At 44.4% G+C, this 19,340-nt stretch overlaps 1 protein-coding gene across 1 annotated transcript; it reads right to left on the minus strand.

Moving 5' to 3' along the window:
* Positions 1 to 1,978: 1,978 nt before the first annotated feature.
* LOC110221876 (eukaryotic translation initiation factor 3 subunit C-like) lies at positions 1,979 to 18,168 on the minus strand. Its single transcript, XM_021006550.2, is given in 21 exon segments — positions 1,979 to 2,134; positions 2,253 to 2,415; positions 2,539 to 2,626; positions 2,726 to 2,791; positions 2,928 to 3,087; positions 3,608 to 3,710; positions 3,712 to 3,972; positions 6,240 to 6,464; positions 6,692 to 6,882; positions 10,177 to 10,270; positions 10,433 to 10,558; positions 11,128 to 11,269; positions 11,486 to 11,589; positions 11,751 to 11,904; positions 12,370 to 12,497; positions 12,685 to 12,794; positions 13,109 to 13,163; positions 13,414 to 13,539; positions 13,708 to 13,897; positions 14,066 to 14,131; positions 17,801 to 18,168. Coding segments are annotated over 21 exon segments (2,739 nt in total). The 5' UTR covers positions 17,902 to 18,168; the 3' UTR covers positions 1,979 to 2,048.
* Positions 18,169 to 19,340: the final 1,172 nt, after the last annotated feature.

Genomic DNA, 19,340 nt, shown 5'->3' on the forward strand with positions numbered 1-19,340 from the left:
TTTTTGGCCTTCAGAGAAAAATAGATTTCATGTGGAAATCCTTCAAGGCTCAGTTAAACCACTCCTCCGGAAAGCCTTCCCCACATCCCACCAACCCCATCTTTTCAAAGGTCACTTTAAGACCAAATGGTTCTGCGGACACTATCTGACACATAATCTAGCCAAACAGTTCAGCCATTTAAATTTGATATAACTATAAAAAAAAATCCTTGTTATCTTTAAGGCCCAGTTCAAATGCCACCTCTTCCATGAAGCCCTTCAGTGGCCCTTCTCAGCTAGAAGTGATCTTTCCCTCTTCTGAATTCCTACTGGGCCAATTCTACTCAGATAACTGGTTTCTACCCATATCTTGACCAGCCAAGACGATGGCCCAAACTATCTAATTCATTTTTGTTTCCTCAGCACCTATGTGCAGGGGCTCGCATATGGCTACGTGTTTGACCAGTATTTACAATGGAAGGGACTTCAGAGGCATAGTCAATGTGGCTATTTTACAGATGGGGAAAATGAAACCAAAAGAGATTAAGTGGCTTTCTCATGGGAGTAATACACAGCTAAGAGGCAGGACCAAGACTGAACTCTAGTTTCCTGACTCCAAGTCCAGTGCCCTGTTAGGAAATAACTCAAGGGTCCCATTGGAGGCTCCAGCAGGATGGTCAGCAGACCCTGGAAAGTAGATCAAGCCAAACTTAGCTCCAAAGAAAAGATCTGAGAATGTTAGTGGGGAGGGAACTATGGGTGTGCAATTCCGCATACGAGGGCAGACTTGGTTCACAGATTTAATTTTGCACAGTGTTGTGGTTTTTTTTAATCCTTTATTATGAGGGGGTTCTTTGAGAGGGTGAGGTATATACTGGGAAATGAGAGGTCAGGGATCCTCACAGGATGATAACCAGCCTGATAAGGTAGACCAGAGTTCCCCTCATCCCCTGCTCTGCAGAGCCATAGATTATTTGATTTTGGATGCATCATCAGAAAGAAGGGAATGCTCATTATTGACTAGTAACTTCTGCATGCTCTAGTCCTATGGTCCAGAGCTCTTAAGTCAAGCTAAAGCCTAGCATTATGCCATTCAGGAACGGGGCCATTAAATGACCAAAATTAAGAGAAGCAGGTATAAGAATGAGAAGCAACGTGTACGGCAGGGTCCCTTCTACTTTTATAACTAATGGAAGAAAGCTCTAAGGAGGGACACCTTGAAGAGGCAGAACTATGCTATGTTCTATACCTACCCCACTTCCTCACCTTGCAACCCTCTGTGGATACCTGTGACACAGATGCATATTCCAAGACCAGTTAGCTTCCACCTAATCTCAGGATGACACTCACCAATTCTTCGAATTATTGCATGGAACAAAAGGTCCCAGTCACATTTCACCTTCTCCTAACCTCTCCAGCCCACAGAGTTCCCCTTCCACTTCCTGATCTCTCATAAGGATTATATGTACATACTAATCACCTCCCAGGCAAAATCACAGGCAGAGAATGTGTCACTTGTATATCACACCAGAACCGTTTAGGCACACAGCCACAGCAGCTACCACTTAGTGTTTGATGAACCGACTTGAAATATATACAGAGATAGAGACTATTCTTTCAACGAACATTAATGCTAATGACCCAAACATAGTTAAATTGGCCAGCACCAAGCAAGCATCTAGAAGACTAAATTACTTTCTTCCCATTGAAGGGTTTGCTCTTCACAAATTCCCTGGAGTTCAGTATACACAAAGACCAATGCTCTCCTTTGGTTTACCCACACCCCAACATGATCCTGACCCATGCCTCCTTTGAGACAGTACAGCCCCGAATAGCTTGCCAGCTTGTGGCCCTTCCCTCAGGGGGCCTAGTCCATGGACGTTCCGGTCCCATGCCTGAACCACTAGTCAGTGACTTTACCCAAGTTCACAGACGAACTCCACCCCAGTGAACACAATCCATACTGTTTATGCTTGCACTGCTCACTTCCAGAACCGTGTCAAGACAATATAAACTTTTAATCACTGTGCATGGAAGTTACATTTCAGGGGTAGCATGCTCTGAGGAGATCAGTAGGAAGTCTGTGACTGCTGTTGCCGGTAGCCTCCCCGACGCATGTAGCCTCCCTCATTTTTTCGGTAGCCATCTTTCTGATCTGGAGGGGGAAAAGAGAAAGGTCAAAATAGAAAGGAAAAAACTGAACAGTGATCCAGAGACAAGACAGCGAATAGGACTGGGAGGGTAAAGGGTGGAAGATAAGGGAGGAGTCTCACCTCTAAAATAACCTCCATAGGTCCCCTGCTTATGGTCAAAGACACGCTCATTGTTTTCCACCAAACTACCCAGTTTTTCTGCCAGCTGCAGGGCCAGGTTCTGCTGGGCAGTGGGCTCAGTGCGGTGCATCACCACTGTCTGTGTTGGCTGGTCCAGAGAGGCCTTAGTTTGGGGAGCACAGAGGGAAATGGATGGGATTAGTCTTGCCCTTACTCTGGTTTCTTTCCTCTGAAAAGAACTGCTGGCCCCTCCCTCAAGGATCTACCACCCTCTTTCCCTCTTTACCATAAGCTCCTCACTAATGATCATTTTGCTGATTATGGAGTGAACAGTGGGCAGATCCAGCTGGAACATATCAGACAAGGTCTCCATGCTGGAAAAGGAGGAAGAAAAAATTAGGAAAGCAAGGCTATTTATCAACTAAGCCTGTCCCTTTTCCCTCTCAAGACACAGAATCCCTATGCCCTCAAACCTGATAGAGTCGTAGACACTGCTATAGGTGAAAAGATAAGTACGTAATGATTCTTCCTGGATCTTTCTGTGGGGGAAAAAGGAGAAAGGTGACTAAGTATAGGATCTTATCTTCCATTTTGCCCACCACCCAAACAGCCCTTGGTACTCCCTCCCCTCTATCTAGCATCAGCACATCAAGGTCTCCTCATTCCCACACTTACCTAACTAGCATGGTACGGACTTTGTTGGCCTCAGGGAACAAATCCCAAACTTTTCCATTCATCTTCTCATTAATAATAAAACTGTGGCAAGTCTTCCAGTCACCCATCTTCATGGCTTTAGAAGCTGCCACTACATGTTCCCTCATTGACTCAGGTGGACCTAGAGAATTGGACAGGTGGTAAAATGAGGCCTGAGATGACATTTAAAGTAGAAGAACTTCTAGAAGCAGGATAGGTCCTTGTCTTGTTTATTAAAGGGCAACCATACAGACTGGAGGATGGAAAGACAAGAGTTTCTAGTACCGGTGCTACCCTTAACCACCTGTGTGACCTGAGGCAAATAAATCACTCCCCACTTCATTTATAAAATGAAAAGACACTATCTATAAAGATCGTTTTCACCTCTAACATTCTGTGAGTTCATTCAGGGAGAACTTTCTGCTGCAATGAAATGTTTAAATCTTCACAGACACAAGCGAGAGCTGGAGAGAAGGACTGTGAACATACTCCAGGAAACGCTTCTGCACTTGTTTTATGAGAGAGCCACTGTACCATAAATCATCACCCAGTGAAAACAGCTCTAAGCGTGGCAAAGAATCTTCCCACTGAGAACACACACTAAGGAGCACACAGGAGTAAGACCACAGCCAACCTAAATACCCCAACATACTGTAGCTCACCAAGCAAGGGCTGCCGCTCTCCCACTCGCAGTTGGTGATGGAACTGTTTGCTGATCATGCGCCTCCGAGCATCACTTTCATGGGCTGCCATGTATGGGATCTCCCAGAAGCATGGCAGATACCAAATAGACACACTCAAGCAGCTCCAGGTTGATATGCAAGTGGAAGGGCACCTGACGTCGACGCTCCACCTTCTCCTGCTCCTGGTTTCGCTCCTGCAGGCTCCTAAGCAGTAGACCCTGACCTAGCAGCTCCTTAGCACGGCCGCTGGACTGAATGTCCAGCAAGGCATTGTGTGCATCTTTGGTTAGGCCCTGGCGGAAAGCACAGATGCCTAACTGTACCATGGTACGGTTATAAAGGATCTAGGTGGAGAGAAAAATACAGCCCATTAGATGGAAGAGTCATGGGAGTTCCCCCACGTGACATCCAATTTAAATTCTGTTGAGAATATAAACTGCAGTCTCATACAACATTGTGAACCTAGGGACTTAGTATTTAAAGAACAGGGATAAAGACTTGGACCTGTGCTGTCATTAGTCTAGGTAACTCCCAGATGGAAAAACTCCCTCTGATCAATGAAGGTCAAGGCTTTCTCAGCACCTTAAGAGAACTGCCTTGGACACTGGGTAAAGTAAGTGACTTGCTGAGGGTCACAAATAACAGCATTTGCCAGAGGCAGGGCTTGAACTCAGGTCTTCCTGGATGTGAGGCTAGCTCTTGTTCAACAGGACAAGCTGTGATTGTGCCAAAGACAGAAGCCTACTTATTCTAGCTTCTTCCATTTCCCTCTACAGCACAAAGCCTGTCTGATGACCGAACACTCACCCTATCCCAATTCTCTAGCTCTTTTGGCATGAAGAATCTACACAGCCCTTTCCTGACAACCACCATCTGCAGTGTTATGATCCCCATAAGTTCAGAAAGAAGTGACTTGGCCCCAGAGCTAACTAAGTATCTGAGCTGGAAAGCAAACCTGGGTCAATCTTCTCCAACTACAACACTCTTCCCACTACACCAGGGAGTCGTTATCTTTTTTGTGTCCTGGAACTCTCTGGCAGCCTGGTGAAGCCCATGGACCCCAGGCATACTGAAATACAGCTAAGAATCCCTGACTTGAACTATGCTGAACAAATTATCTCACAAATGGCTCATAAAATTAACAGTTAAAGATTCCAAGTCCTGACTATACATACCCCAGACCTCCTTCCATAAAAAGTGTATGTTGGGGGGCAACTAGGTGGCGCAGTGGATAGAACACCGGCCCTGACATCAGGAAGACCCAAGTTCAAATCCGGCCTCAAACCAAACACTTGACACTTACTAGCTGTGTGACCCTGGGCAAGTCACTTAACCCAAGTGCCTCACCAAAACAAAACAAAGTGTACTTTATAACCCAATTTAGTATGTCAGGTAATAACTGACTTATAAACTCAGAGGTGTCATTTCCCCTATGCAGTTGGAGAGGTCTGTAAACTATTCAGAATGTTCTGGTACCAGAAGTACCTACCCTGACCACAGATGCTGTTGCCGGGGAAGCTACTACCACTAGAAAAGGCTAAGATGTACAACTAGTGTATGAAATCAGAGCTTGGAATTATTTTCCACAATTACAAATGTTGTGGTTAATGTAACAGCATTATTAATTTTGCATTTCAAGCATATCATGAGGTAAAATATTTTAGTAGGTTGACCCAGCAGCTCAAAGACTACTTTTTTTTATATTTCAAAGAACTTAGAATACAACATAGGTGTTAATGGTTTTCTAAGTCAATTAAGTAGCCTGCAGGGACGATCATTTTTATTTGTGTTCAACACAAGATCACTTGAATGATTAAAGCTACAAAGGGATATTTTGGGGCAAAAAATGCCATTCACTTGGGAGTCCATGAAGGAGCTGGAAACTCTAACACCTAAGGGGGGGGCCCCCCCACAGGACAAGAAAAATCTAGGCAGCTATAGCCAGAAGTACTATTCAGTTTGGGATTTAGTTTTCTAACAACCTTACTAACCTGAAATTATCTCTGAATTTGTTTGAAATACTTTTGTAGTCTAGAGTTATGTGCCCTCAAGGGTGAAAAGTACATGTGTACTCAGAGACAAAGATCAAACAGATTTTTATATATTATTTTTTGAGTTCAATAATCATTGAAAAATAATAAAAAGTGAAAGCTCTATGGCTAAAAGCAAGATCCTCTGGATGTGTTCCAAGGAAAATCTGAGATTCTGATGAAGCTGACCCAGTTCAGAGAGCCCTAAAACCAAGGACTGCTTCCTTTACATTCTTGGCTCCCCAACTAGACTAAGCTCCTCAAGTGTAAGGTCTGTGCATTTCCCAGAGCACTTAGCAGTGGCTCTAAATGGTTGTCACTCCATGTTTCTTGATTAATGACAAACTGGAGCATCAAAGACACAAAGAATTAGAGACTCTGAGTCTCTAACTTAAATTAAATGTTAATGAACCAGACTAGTAGTTCTTCTGGTTAAACCAGTCTGTAACTAGAGAGGAACCCAGAGCTGGCTCTTCCCCGTCCTGAACTCATGGATCCCTGGGCCCTCTCCAACCACAGGAACTGATCCCGAATCCATCCTTAGCTTCCCTTTAAAAACCCTGCCCCATCTACCCTCCCACCTGCACAGGAGGGTCTGCATGCTGAATGTTGTCCTGTAGGTGGCTCATGAGCATGAGGTCCCGAGCCTGGTACCAGCGAGAGTGAAGAGCATGGTGGTAGATGTGGCAGAGGATTGCACATGTCCGAATTCTGTCTGTCCGATCCTTGGCATATATGTACTTGCACAGCCTCTCCATCAGTACGGCTGAATCCTCCCCTTCATTTTCAGCCTGATCTTGCTCTGACTGAAAGGAACAACAAAGAATATGGCTAATAGAAACTAAGAAATCCCAGGCACAGCATGTGTCTCAGCACCATCCTCATAAACACTAGATTTCCCTAGCAATTCCAAAAAAGACATATCAAAAGTCTATTCCTATCTTATCCCACAAGATGAGTCTCTCTCTCAGTTATAAATGTGAAAGTCAACAGCCTAAAATTCCTGAAGGTCTTTTCTCCCCAGCCCTTGTACCTTTGAGGACCCTTCCGGGGGAGCAAGCTGCCGCTGATGGGCCTTATAGTCAAACTTGTAGTACGTATGGAGCACACGGCGAAGGTAGATGCGGCAGATCTCCTCAGTTGTTCCTTTTTCCTGCAGATAGCGCTGAACACGCTCAATGATGGCACAGACACGTGCCTCATCCTTGAGATGCTCTACATATTCTGGTGTTAGGAAAAAAGTTTTTTTTTTCAACCCCAGAAATCTCATAGTAACAGCAGCAAGTTAAACCTTTTAAGATTTGAAAAGTGCTTTATATCCCCGTATCTCATTTGATCTTCCAACAACCCTGTGAAATATCACTAACTCCATGTCACAGATGAGAAAATTAAGCCTCCAAGAGGTTAAGTGATTTCAATATGATCAAACAGTAAATTCTAGAGGCACATGTGAGCCCAGACATTCTTCCCTCCCAGTCCATCCCTAGTGCTACTGCCATACGACCATCCAGCCCTGGGCCTGCCTTTCCCAATTACTCCTCCACTGCCCAGTCGTCCTGATCTATATCTTGCCACTGGACCCAGACGACTCTAGAGGACAGTGAGGTTGGTGACTTTGCACAGCCCTGCCTCACTTAAATCCAATTCATTTGCAAGTCAAGACATCACCTTCCTGGTATCATTGGTCCTCTTCAAGAACGAAGGACAAATAACTAACAATTTGCAAGTAGTAGTAGCAGTTGACCCACCGGGGACTCGAGTGGCCAGTTCAAATTGGGTAATGATGCTACTGCTTCCTTCCTTTCTCTTCTCCCTACTTTCCCTTTGTCCACATATGGAATCATACCCTTGTCTGTGGGTGCTCTGCCCAAAGGAATATAAATTTTGATCACTGAAACCTCACGAGATTATCTTGGGACTTATGGGCTGGATTTTTTTCTCTTCCCTACTTATTTATTCTATCATTTAAAAAGAAAAAAAAACTGAAACAATTCATATTTTTACCCAAATAGTTTCATTTCTGATTTTTTGAAATAAAGTACAGGAACTCATTGGGATTCAAATGTAACTACTAGGCCGAGCCTCAAACCCAGATCACCCAGGCTCTCACTGACTGGCCAACAATAGGTCCCAGCCCAAGCCTCACAGGATCAGCTTGGGTTTTGATAGCTGAGTATGAGTGTAAACAGCAATTATTTCAGTTTTGGTTAGAAAGCCTAAGGGTCTTCCCCTCCCAAACTGTTTCTTTTTTTGACTAGGTAAAAGAGGCCATTTTTGCCTCATTTCTTACCTAGCCTTAATCACTGAATGGGTGTTGCCTCAGACAAACTAAGACCTGGGAAAGACCTCAGCTTGAAAAGGCCAAGGTCTCCCCACTGCATCAGGGCCATCTCTAGTTTTCCTGATCTACATATTGCCACTGGACCCAGATGGCTCCAGAGGATCAAGGCTGATGACTTTGCACAGCCTGGCTTCACTTGAATTCCGTTCACTTGGAAGTCAAGACATCACCTTCCTGATGTCATTGGTCCTCGTTGAGAGCAAGGAGAAACAAGAACAATCCACTACATAAAAGCTTTCCTCCCACAGGTCTTTGTTTAGTTTGCTCCACCTAAAATATCTCAATCAAAGCATACAATATCACCAAAGGCCTCTCCAGCCCCTCTTATTTGAAGAACTACCCCTCTAGTTCAGGATGGTTATCACCTCTGCCCTGAATTTGTTTAGAACATTTCTGTAGTCTCGAATAGGTGCCCTCAGGAGTGAGAAGGTAAGGAAGCCATGTAAACTTGAAGACTAGGAAGTTCCAAGGAGCCTTTATATAGTCTGGGTTCTGGAATCAGTGAAAATGCTATTAAAAATAGCATCCTAACTGATCTCCCTACCTCCAGTCTCACCCCACACCAATCCGTCTTCCACACAACTGCCAGTGATTTTCCCAAAGTGTAGCTCTAACAGTGTTAATGCCCTTTTCAAACTCCAGTGGGTCCCTCTTACCTCTAGAATGAAATAAACTCTCATTTGACACTGAAAGGCCTTCACTATGGGGACTCATACTACCTTTCCAGGCTTTTTTTTCTTGGCAAAGTACTGGAGTGGTTTGCCATTTCCTTCTCTAGCTCATCTTGGTTTTATTTTGTTGTTTTATAGGCAATGGGGTTAAGTGACTTGTTCAGGGTCACACAGCTAGTAAGTGTCAAGTGTCTGGGGCTGGATTTGAACTCAGATCCTCCTGACTCCAAGGCCTGTGCTCTATCTACCTTGCCACCTACTTGATCTTACAGATGAGGAACTGAAGCAAACACAGTTAAGTGACTTGCCCAGGGTCATACAGCTATAAATGTCTGAGGCCAGATTTGAACTCAGGAAGATGAGTCTTTCTGATTCCAGGCCCAGCACCCTATCCACTGTGCCACCTAGCTGCCCTGTCACCATTTTACATAGGGATAACTGAACACTAGGTAGGTAGTATAGTTTTGGGGGGTTTTTTTGCTTTCCTAGTGCTTTCCATTCATTTATAGTAAAAATGTTTTACTTTACTCAACAAAGTAAAACGAGTATCACTTTGAGAATTTATACACAATACTCTGATCTCAGTCAAACTGGTTGTCTCTCAGTTTCTCCCAGCCTTCTCTCATCTCCAGACCTCTACACACCTGCTGGAATTCGCTCCCTGCCTCATTATAAAGTCCCTAGATTCCTTCCTTCAAAACTCAGCTCAAGCATGACCTACCAGAAGCCTTTCCTTTCCCTGATCCCCCAGCATTTTGCATATACCTGTATTTTTGTGCTCAACTTCCCTTATTACGCTGAAGGTTCCCCGAATGTCACAGAACGAATGCTTACAGATTAACCATGTACACCTACTGAAATCTTACTTTCAAGGGCTAGCTTCAAATGCTTCCACCTGTACTTTTGAAACCTTCCCTCATCACCCCATACAAAAAAATAAATCACTCCCTCCTCTGAATCGGCACAAAGCTGACCATTGGTACTCCTCATGCGGCACTTAAATAGAGCTTTGTATTTTGGTTATTTGTGAATGTCTTTTTTCCCCAAGTTCCTAAAATTCAGGGATTGTCTATTGTATTTCTTTGTATCTGTCCCTCACAGAGTCTTGTGAACAGGCAAGCAATCAACATTTGATTTGATTAGTCACAGTAAACTTCTACAACAGGCTAGTTAAGGCAAAGCCATCTACCAGATGGCAAACCACCTTTGTTGGTGATGATGCTACTCCCTCATTCACTGAACAAGAAAACAACTGACAACTACACCACCACCCAAACAGAAAATTTTGGCCCCTAGTAGCAATCAGAAAAATATAAATTTCAAGCTCTGATTTTATCCATTTGAGAGAAAGACAGTGATATCTGAATTTTCTCCTGGCCGCATTTTACATTATTTTTGTGTATTCCAGTTACCCTGAGTCAGGCCCTCAAAAAGATTTCGCATGGCAGAGAAACATGTAGAGGATGTAAATACAGGCCTGCCCTAAGCATATCCGCCCAATCTCACCTTGGGAATGAGGATCTGTGTTCTGCATGATCTTGGTAAACTCTTCATCCATCCTTTCCACAAGAGTTAGGATACAACCACGAACACGAAGTGGCTGAGGTGGGAAGAAAGGAGGAAGAAGAAGAGTAGCAATAGTAGTTGTTGTCATCAATTTCAGTCCAAGAACAAGACCCACCAGGTCTCTACCCCAATTGAAGCCATTTTTCCTTTCCCCCAATCCCTTCTCAAGCTTCTCATTTTCCTTTTCCTAATTTACCTGCTCAAAATTAGATAAGTTCTCACTCTCTTCCAAGATATTCTCTCCAACAAAGATGTTAGGGTTTGCAAATAAAATGTCCATCAATTCATTGATGCAGTCTAAGCACTTCTGCCACATCTCTGGCTGCCAAGAAATGAGGAAAAAAAGAGGTTAAGGTACACATGTGAATATAGAGTCTGAATCATTTTCTTCCTTTTAAGAACTTTCATCAGGGCAGCTAGGTGGTGCAGTGATAGAGCACTAGCCCTGAAGTCAGAAGACCTGAGTTCAAATCTGGCCTCAGACTAAACACTTGACACTTACTAGCTGTGTGACCCTGGGCAAGTCACTTAACCCCAATTGCCTTAAAAAAATAAAAATAAAAAAAATAAAAACAACTTATAAGGGGCAGCTAGGTGGCACAGCGGACAGAGCACCGGCCCTGAAGTCAGGAGGACCTGAGTTCAAATCCAGCCTCAGACCAAACACTTGACACTTACTAGCTGTGTGACCCTGGGCAAGTCACTTAACCCCAATTGCCTTAAAAAAATAAAAATTAAAAAAAAAAATAAAAACAACTTATACAAATGAGATTGTGCTGTTCTGTTCTTACTGCTATTTATTTAGCAGCAAAAGCTCCACAGCCAAATTTTAAGTGCTCTTTCCTCAAAGCCAGTTCCAACTCTTAAACCCCCAAATACTTTCACTCTCACCTTCATATACGTGGCCAGGTTGGGGTTGTAGTCATAGAGGGAAGCAATGATGTTAAATTTGATCTTGACAATCACTCCTTCACCTAGATTATTTTCTGCTGTGATCTGAACAAGCAGTTGTAGCAGCTCAATTTGGGCTGCACTGTGTAGGGATAGAAAAGGAGGTTTAAAGGACAAACCTCTAAAGCCCAAACCAACAAAATATCTCTTTCTTCTCTTGGGCTCCAGCCTCCCACTCTTCCTGCCAACATCACTTTGGTGAATGCCTTCTTTCTTTAGAGTTTCCAAATCCAAAGCTCCCTCTCATCAACCCTTCCTCCATGTGATGGGTAGAATAAAAAACAGTGATAAGCCTTACCGGTCAGTTCCTTTCTTGCCACGCGCTTGCAGGATCTCATTCAGCTTCTTGACTACAATTGCATGGGTAATCTCTGTTCCCTTGGCAAACATTTTAGGCTTCTCCTAGGCAACACATGCCCCCGTCACACCCAAGGCCATCAAAGTACTCTTCAACAGAATTCCCACCCTTTATTGCCTTGACAGTATTTTTAGGCTCCCCCATTACCCTCTTTTTTAATACCCATAACCTCCCATATACCACATATCAGCCCTGAAAACCTCACCTTGACCAGTGGTGCCCCTCCTCGAACCCTCTCCCACTCCCCGCCTTCATTATCCTCCTCTTCCTCATCTAGGCGCTTGGATTTTCGATCATGCTTTTTCTTGGCTTTGTCCTCTCGCTTCTTCTCTGCAGCCTTTTTGTCCGTGGTGCTCTCTCTGCAAGGGGATTCATCAGGGAAGGTGTGAAATTAGACCTGGTGCCCTGAAAGAGCCTCAATTCTCAGCTCTGCTATTCTACCATTCCTCAGCTTCCCTCATCTCTACTGACCTAATTCCAGGCTCTAGCTGGATGCAGAGGATCTATGGCTCACTCCCAACCACAAAAGTAACTGGCATGCCCTACACAAGAGCCCAGGAAAACATTCTTTCACAGTGATATGGTTAATTTATCATTGTACAAGTTGGATTTTTGCAATTTAGCTACCCATTTAGAACACTATTCCCGTGGAACTGCCATAATGCCATACTTTTTAACAAAAGTATGTTAAGAATTGCTAAGCCAATCTCTTGCTATAGTCAAACCCAATAAGAGATATAAAGCAAGTTTAAAGCTCCGTAATCAGAGTATTTGATTTTAAAACTAATCTAACTTAGCTCCACAACTTCCCTTGCTTTACTCACTTCTTAAGGAATTTGGAAGCCAACACAGTGTATTTCCCATCCTCTTCCTCTGAGTCAGAGTCTGAGGAAGTGGAATCTGAACCCCAGTCTTCATCATCATCAGAATCCTCAGAGTCCTCATCTTCATCCTTAAGGAAGATACGATAGAAGATGAACAAAAAGTAATAAGCAGTTTGAAGGTGGCAAGGATATTTCTGACATTTTCATGGAGTTTCCAGTATGCGGAACCAAACTTTATGAGGCTTCTCCATGGGCTCAACTCTGACCTGCAGCAGGAAGACTACCCTTGTCCCCATCTTCTCCCTCAGATCTCACCTCCATCTTCTTGAGGAACTTTCGACTTTCCCCAGATGGTGCCTCAGACTTCTTCTTCAGGAAACTTGTGGCACTAAGACCATCCTCATCCTCATCTGAAGAGGAAGAACCTGGAAAGGAAATCCAAGTGAGATTAAACAAGTAGGAACAAGACTGTGGAACAATAAGGGGCAGCTAGGTGGGGCAGTGGATAGACCACTAGCCCTGGAGTCAGGAGGACCTGAGTTCAAATCCAGCCTCAGACATATAACACTTAACCAGCTGTGCGACTCAAGGAAACTCACTTAACCGCAGTCGCCTCACAAAAAAAGCCCAAACAAACAAAAAGACTATGGAACAATAAAGAAATCAAAGTAAGGAAACCCCCCCACACACACACACACATTCTGCCTTTCTTTCTTTCCAATCAGTACTGAACTCTTACCTTCTGAGTCCTCCTCATTTTTCTCAGCATCCTCATCTGCAGACTGCTCAGGGTTCTGGAGGTGGAGAATGGCAGAGGAGTTAAGAGATGCTGCCACTTCTTGAAAACATCTGGTTCCATCCCACCCCAATAAACTATCCTCATGAGCCAACACTGCCTTGTGCCACACTTCAGCTCCCTAGTCCTGCCTATTTGTAATTTGGTCTAATCCAATGCCTAGCACAATGTTGGCATTATAGCACCTAACAAATGCTCAATGAATGAAATGAGCACAGAATACCGCAGTGCACTGCAATTTTCCTGACCTGCTTATAACTGGTGATCTGGGCTTCATAATCCCGATTATATTTACGGATCTTCTGACGCAAGGTGCTCAGAGCCTTTGCATTGTTCTTGTTCATCTTCTTCTTTCCCTCCTTGTCCTCCCATAGCTAAGGAACCAAAAATAAAGGTGAAAGAACAAGGAAAATAAAAGTTTGAAACAAAAGGGCAAGACAGTAATGCAGAGATGCTTTCTCAATCCCAGCCTCAGGGCAGAAACAGCATCCCACTTCTTAAGTCCCTTCCGTCAAACTAAAATCCCCACCCCAGCCTCAAACCTCATTGAGATAGTCCTCCAGATCAGCCAGGATGCGGATGTAGAATCGAGGAACACCCTCTTTGTCCACAATGCTCTTGGCTTTTCCAAATGCCTTTCCCAGAAGCTCAAATTCCTCAAGACATTTAGTGACATCCCTAATTTTCATGGCATTCCGGATGGTCCGGATAAGGTTGGTCAGCTCCTCAAACCTAAGATGGGGGAAGAAGGTCCAATATCAGAGAAGCCCTTATACCATTCCTTTTCAAACCCTGAATAAGAAAATCCAGTGTCCCCCATCCTCTCCATCAACTACCAACAAAAAACCCCTTTAGCTCCTCTTTCACCTTTAGGATCCTATCCATAACTACCAGATTCACCTTTTATCCTTGGCACTTCGAACAACTCTCTTAGTGTCCTCCTCATCTTCACTCAGCAGCAATGGCCTGAGGGGAGAAACTGATTATAGATGACCTTGCTCACAGAAGTCTCGAAAACACCCACCAATTCTTTTGATTGGGGTAGAAAGAAAAAAGAAAGAGTTGAAAGGTACATGCCGGCCAATGGAGCTGCCTGGGCATAAGCTCACCTATATTACACTTTCTCTCTCTTCACTGTAGACTCATGAACTATATGCTATTATATTCATCACCCCTCCCGAAAAAAATCAGGCCCACAATACACAAAGGCCTGTTTTAGGTATCCTGAGGCGTACAAAGATGAGTTAAGATACGGTCCTTACCTTCAAAAAGCTTACGATACACACAAATAACTGCTGTACAAAGTCAATGAACACTGAAGGACATTAAGTGGGTACAAGGGAGGTAAAAACAAAGCGCTAGTTTGTTGTTTAGGAAGAGGAGAGATCATTTCCTGCTGAAGTCAAGGGAGGCTTCATGGAATAAGTGGCATTTTCAAGCTGGGCACCTTGGAAAACTGGTTGGATTTCTATAGGCATATATGATATGAAGAACACATCCCTACACAGGAGAATGGATAGTGTGTACTAGCTGGAGCTCAGGAGGATGTAAAAGGGAGGAATGTGAAATAAGGCTAAAAAGGTAGTTTAGGGTCAGACAACATAGAGCCCTGAATGACAATCTAAAGCTTGGACAGTAAGTAGCAAGATACCATTGAAAGGTTTTAAACATGAGGGTAACATCAATCTTCCAGTCTGACAGTGTGCCAAAGGAGCTGGTGGAAAAAAAATCATGCAAGGAAGACTCACTAGCAGACTAACAAAATAACTGTAAAACAGCAAGTAAACCCTGACTTCCCTGTCAGTCTCCTCCACTGGATCTTCCTCCAGACGTGTTTACTGACAGTGGGTATTCCCCAAGGCTCTGCCTTGGGATTCTTCTCTCTTTTCCATCTATACTATCTCACTTGGTAATCTCATCAGTTTGTAGAGATGATCCAGCTCTAAATATCCAGTCTTAACTTCTCTCCTAAATTCCAGTCACATGTCATCATGTCCAAAATAGAACCCATGTGTTTCCTTTCCCTGCACACCTCTCCTCTTCTGATTTTCCTACTACTGCCGATGGCATCACCACCATCCCAGTCACCCAGACTGACAAGCCTGGTGTCATCCTCTCTCCTAGCCCACCATTTTATAACATACAATTTCATTACAGCCTTTCAGGCCCCTTCCAGTCTTAGCATAAACTGGAAGAGGGCAGAATTCTTGGGGACGTGTGGGTCAGTCAACACAAAATTAGGCACTTACTATGTACCAGACACTGGACCATGTGCTAGAGATACAAGAAAGGCCCTGTCGTCAAGAATTCATATTCTAATAGAGACAACATACAAATAACTATGTACAGTGAAGATCAGTGTAAATAAAAGCCAATCTCAGAAGGAAGGAGTAGAGGGAAGACCTCATTCACAAGACAGGATTTGAGACAAAACCTGAAGTCAGGGAAGCTAGAAGGCAGAAGAGATGAGAAGGGAGAGCATTCCAAGTACAGGAGATGCAGCGCAAGTAAATGGAGTCAGAGAATACCATGAGTGAGGAATAAGGCCAGTGTAACTTCGCTCTCCTTCAGGATAAAATACAAATTCCTTCCATAGGCATTTAAGGCCTTCCAAAATCTGTCACTAACCTACCTTTTTCAAGCCTGACTTCATACTACTATATTCCCTTTCACAAACTCCAGAGTTCAGCCAAACCAATCTTCTTACTCTTCCTCATCCTTTACATATTTCCTTTCTCCATCAATTAAAATTCTCACTCCTTTAAGGTATAATTCTCTCCTTGGTCATCTTGTCCTCTCCTTTGGTTTTGAATTTAATCCACTTTTTAACTTCTTTATTTCTATCCAAGACACCAATACCCAATATAGGTGGGGGAAAAAAAAAAGCACTGACTTGGAGTCAGATGACCTGTGTTCAAATCTCACTGATGATGCTTATAACCAGTGTGACAAGTGGTCCCTTAACTTCCCTGATTCTACCTCCTCATCTGTAAAAATAGAGTTGGCCTACATTTTTTCTGATGTCCTTTAGCTCTAAATTTATATGTGATACTTTTGGTTACCCAGGTTCACAACTCAAGTCATTTTACCTCTGAGCTTTCTCTTTCTCTTCCTTGCTCCTCACATCCATCCCTTCAGTGGCCACATCTGGTCATTCTATCCTCCTAACAATATATCACATATAACCCTCTCTGTCCACATAGCAACCACTGTAGTGCTTTTCACCTTACATAAACTGTCAGCCTTCAGAATGGTCTCCCTACATCCAGCACGTCTCCTCTCCATAATCCATCTTCTATACAGTTAACTGACAATGTTAAAAGCAAATTTTACCATGTCACTCCCCTGGTCAAGAAGCTTTAATAGTTCGCTAGTGACTAGGATCAACTTCAAACTTCTCTGACAATTAAAACCTTTCAATAACCTGGCTTCAACACATCTTTCCAGACTTGTTACATATTGCGCCCCTTTACTCTTATGTTCCAGCCACACTGGTTTACTTGTTCTACCCTTACACTGGCTACTATGCCTGTGCTTTTTCACAAGTTGTTTCCTCTGGAAAGCTCTACCACCTAACCTTAGTCTCTTGTAATTTCTAGCTCTAGTCAAGACTGAGCTCAAATGCCACCTCCTACGTGGCATTTCCCCAATTGTTAATGCTTCTCCTACTCCTGAAATTGTTTTAAGTTACTTATCTGTGTATGTATTGTTTCCCCCTAGTAGAATACAAGCTGCTTGAGGGAAAGGGTGTTTCATTTTTGTCTGTATCTCCAAGTACCTGACCCACAACAGTTCCTCTATAAATGCTTGTTTCAAGATATCCTTCTCCCCTCAAATTTTTCACATCCCTTGTAGGTCTTCTTAGATTCACTTAACCAGTAGCTTCCATGCCATTTACTCCTGTAGAGGTCTAATACTTCCAATACATAGTAGTGGTACTAACTTACGTTTACATAACGCCTGAGATTCATTTCACATTTTCCTCACAATGACCCTTAACTGGTAGCAGCTCAGAGGAAAAACCTCTTCCTACTCCATTAATGGACAGCAGGCTTGGGAGTCAGAACTGGGACTTACTGGAGATTGCCCCACCTGGTGCGACTGAATGAGCAAGTCTCGGTCCCAGTTTCTTCCTCTGCTAAAGGAAGGGTCAGGACTAGAGACCCAGTGGGGACATCCTGAGAATCTGAGATTCCGAAAAACCTGGTTTTTCTCCCCCAAGTGCCTAGCTAGCACAGCTCCTGGCCCACCAATGGGTATTGGGCAGAGCCTGGTCAGACACCTGATACTCTTCCTAGGGCAACTCCCCCTCGCTACTCTTCTTGGGGTACCCCTCCATTTACTCTTCTCAAGACTTCCCTCTTCCTCCCCTGTACTTCCTCCAAGTACCCCCCACTTTCCAGTTCTTCCCTGGGCCCCCCACCCCCAGCCCCGCTCTTTCCAAGACAAACCCCACCCCCACCCCGCGCTGCTCTTCCCAAGACATTTCTCCTCCCTACCCCAAGGGAATGCCCCCAGCTTGCTCTTCCTTCCTTGCTCTTCCCAAAGCATCCCGCCACCCCCCGCTGCCCTTCCCGGGCACCCCTCTCCCCGCCGGCCCTCGCAGGCTTCCCGGCCTCCCCGAGGCTCGCTCACTGTTTGCCGTAGTTGCCCCCCACGGGCTTCGGTGCCAGCTCCTCCCCGGACAGGGAGGACTCCGACTCGCTGTCCGAGCCGGTGGTGAAAAACCGCGACATGGCGGCGGGTGCTCAGGAAGCGGCAGGCCGGGCGGGATGTGGACCTGGGCCTGGGGACGGGAGAAAACGAAGTCGGTGAGAAGGGCCGCCCCTCGCCGCTGTCCGCGACAACGAGGGGCACGTGAGGCTCTGAGGGGGGTCCCCGTGAGAACTGCTCCCACTGTGGCCGCCTCCCCAAGCTCGGATGCCGAGAACACGAGGCAGAAAGTGAGTCCTCCCAGATCGAACTCCGGAGAACTGCGCAGAAACTAATGATGAAACGCCTGGCAAGAGGCGTGTCTGACGTCACTTCCGCCAGGCCTCAGACACTTCCGGTTGGCGGCTTCGATTCCATTCGATGCCGAAGGGAAAGAAGGTGGGAGTGTCCTTCCGAGAGGGTGGAACCGACGGTACACTGGTTTATCACAAATTTAGAGATTAAAATCCAATCCTGAGCAATCACCTCGTTTAAGAGGGAGTTATAACGAGTGTTATTATAGCGCTTTAAAGGTTGCAGAATGCGTTACAAGTATCCCATTTTACCCTTACAACAGCTGTGGGAGGTAGTGCTATTTTAAAACTCATTTTACACACGGTAGGCGTCTAATAAACGTTTATTGATATGAGAAAATTGAAGCAGATAGAGCGACTTGCCAAGGGTCACACAGCTGTTTTGGTGTAAAATGTCTGAGGTCATTTTTGAACTTAGGTCTCCGTGACTGCAGATCCGATGCTTTATCCGCGACGCCACCTAGCGTTCTCTGGAGAGAAACCAGCCCAGGACAATTACAGAGGATTTGCAAGTGGCAGATTAACGTGGGCAACTTAGGTGCTTGGAAAATTGATCTGGAAGGACACTTAGGCTTGTCTTAGGAACGAAAACGTCTGCACTTCCTTTTCCTTTTTCCTGGTGTAATTATCAAAAAGTAATGTCTTTTTTTGTTTTAACAAAGATTCTGGAATGATAAATCTCAAATTAGTAGAAACCCAAATGAAATTGTTCTCTATTTGTCCTGTTCTCCAGTCTAGTACAATGTTGAATAATAGCGATGATAATGGGCATCCTTGTTTCACCCCTGATCTTATTGGGAAAGCTACTAGCTTATCCCTATTACATATAGTGCTTGCTGATGGTTTTAGATAGATGCTACTTTAGTCATGTCATCATCTTCCTGATGTCATGGTCCTCTTCCAGAAGGAAGGACAAACCAAAACCTGTGAGTAGTCCAAGCTGCCCTAATGGGGACCCAGTTGGCCAATTCCAGTTGGGCAACTCAGCTCTCTTGCCCTCCCTTTCCCTCCCCTTCTCTCCCCTCTCCTCTTCTCCCTTCCAGTTCTGGTGTTCTGCCCAAAGGAAGGTAAATTTTTAGGGCTGAAATCTACCTAGTCATCTGAGGGGTTACTGGCTAGATTTCTTTCTTAAAGATCATGCCTTAAAAACTCGATTCACTCAGGGTTTC

This window comes from Phascolarctos cinereus, unplaced genomic scaffold (assembly GCF_003287225.1).
Source record: "Phascolarctos cinereus isolate Bilbo 61053 unplaced genomic scaffold, phaCin_HiC Scaffold_4;HRSCAF=312, whole genome shotgun sequence".
Lineage (NCBI taxonomy): Eukaryota > Metazoa > Chordata > Mammalia > Diprotodontia > Phascolarctidae > Phascolarctos > Phascolarctos cinereus.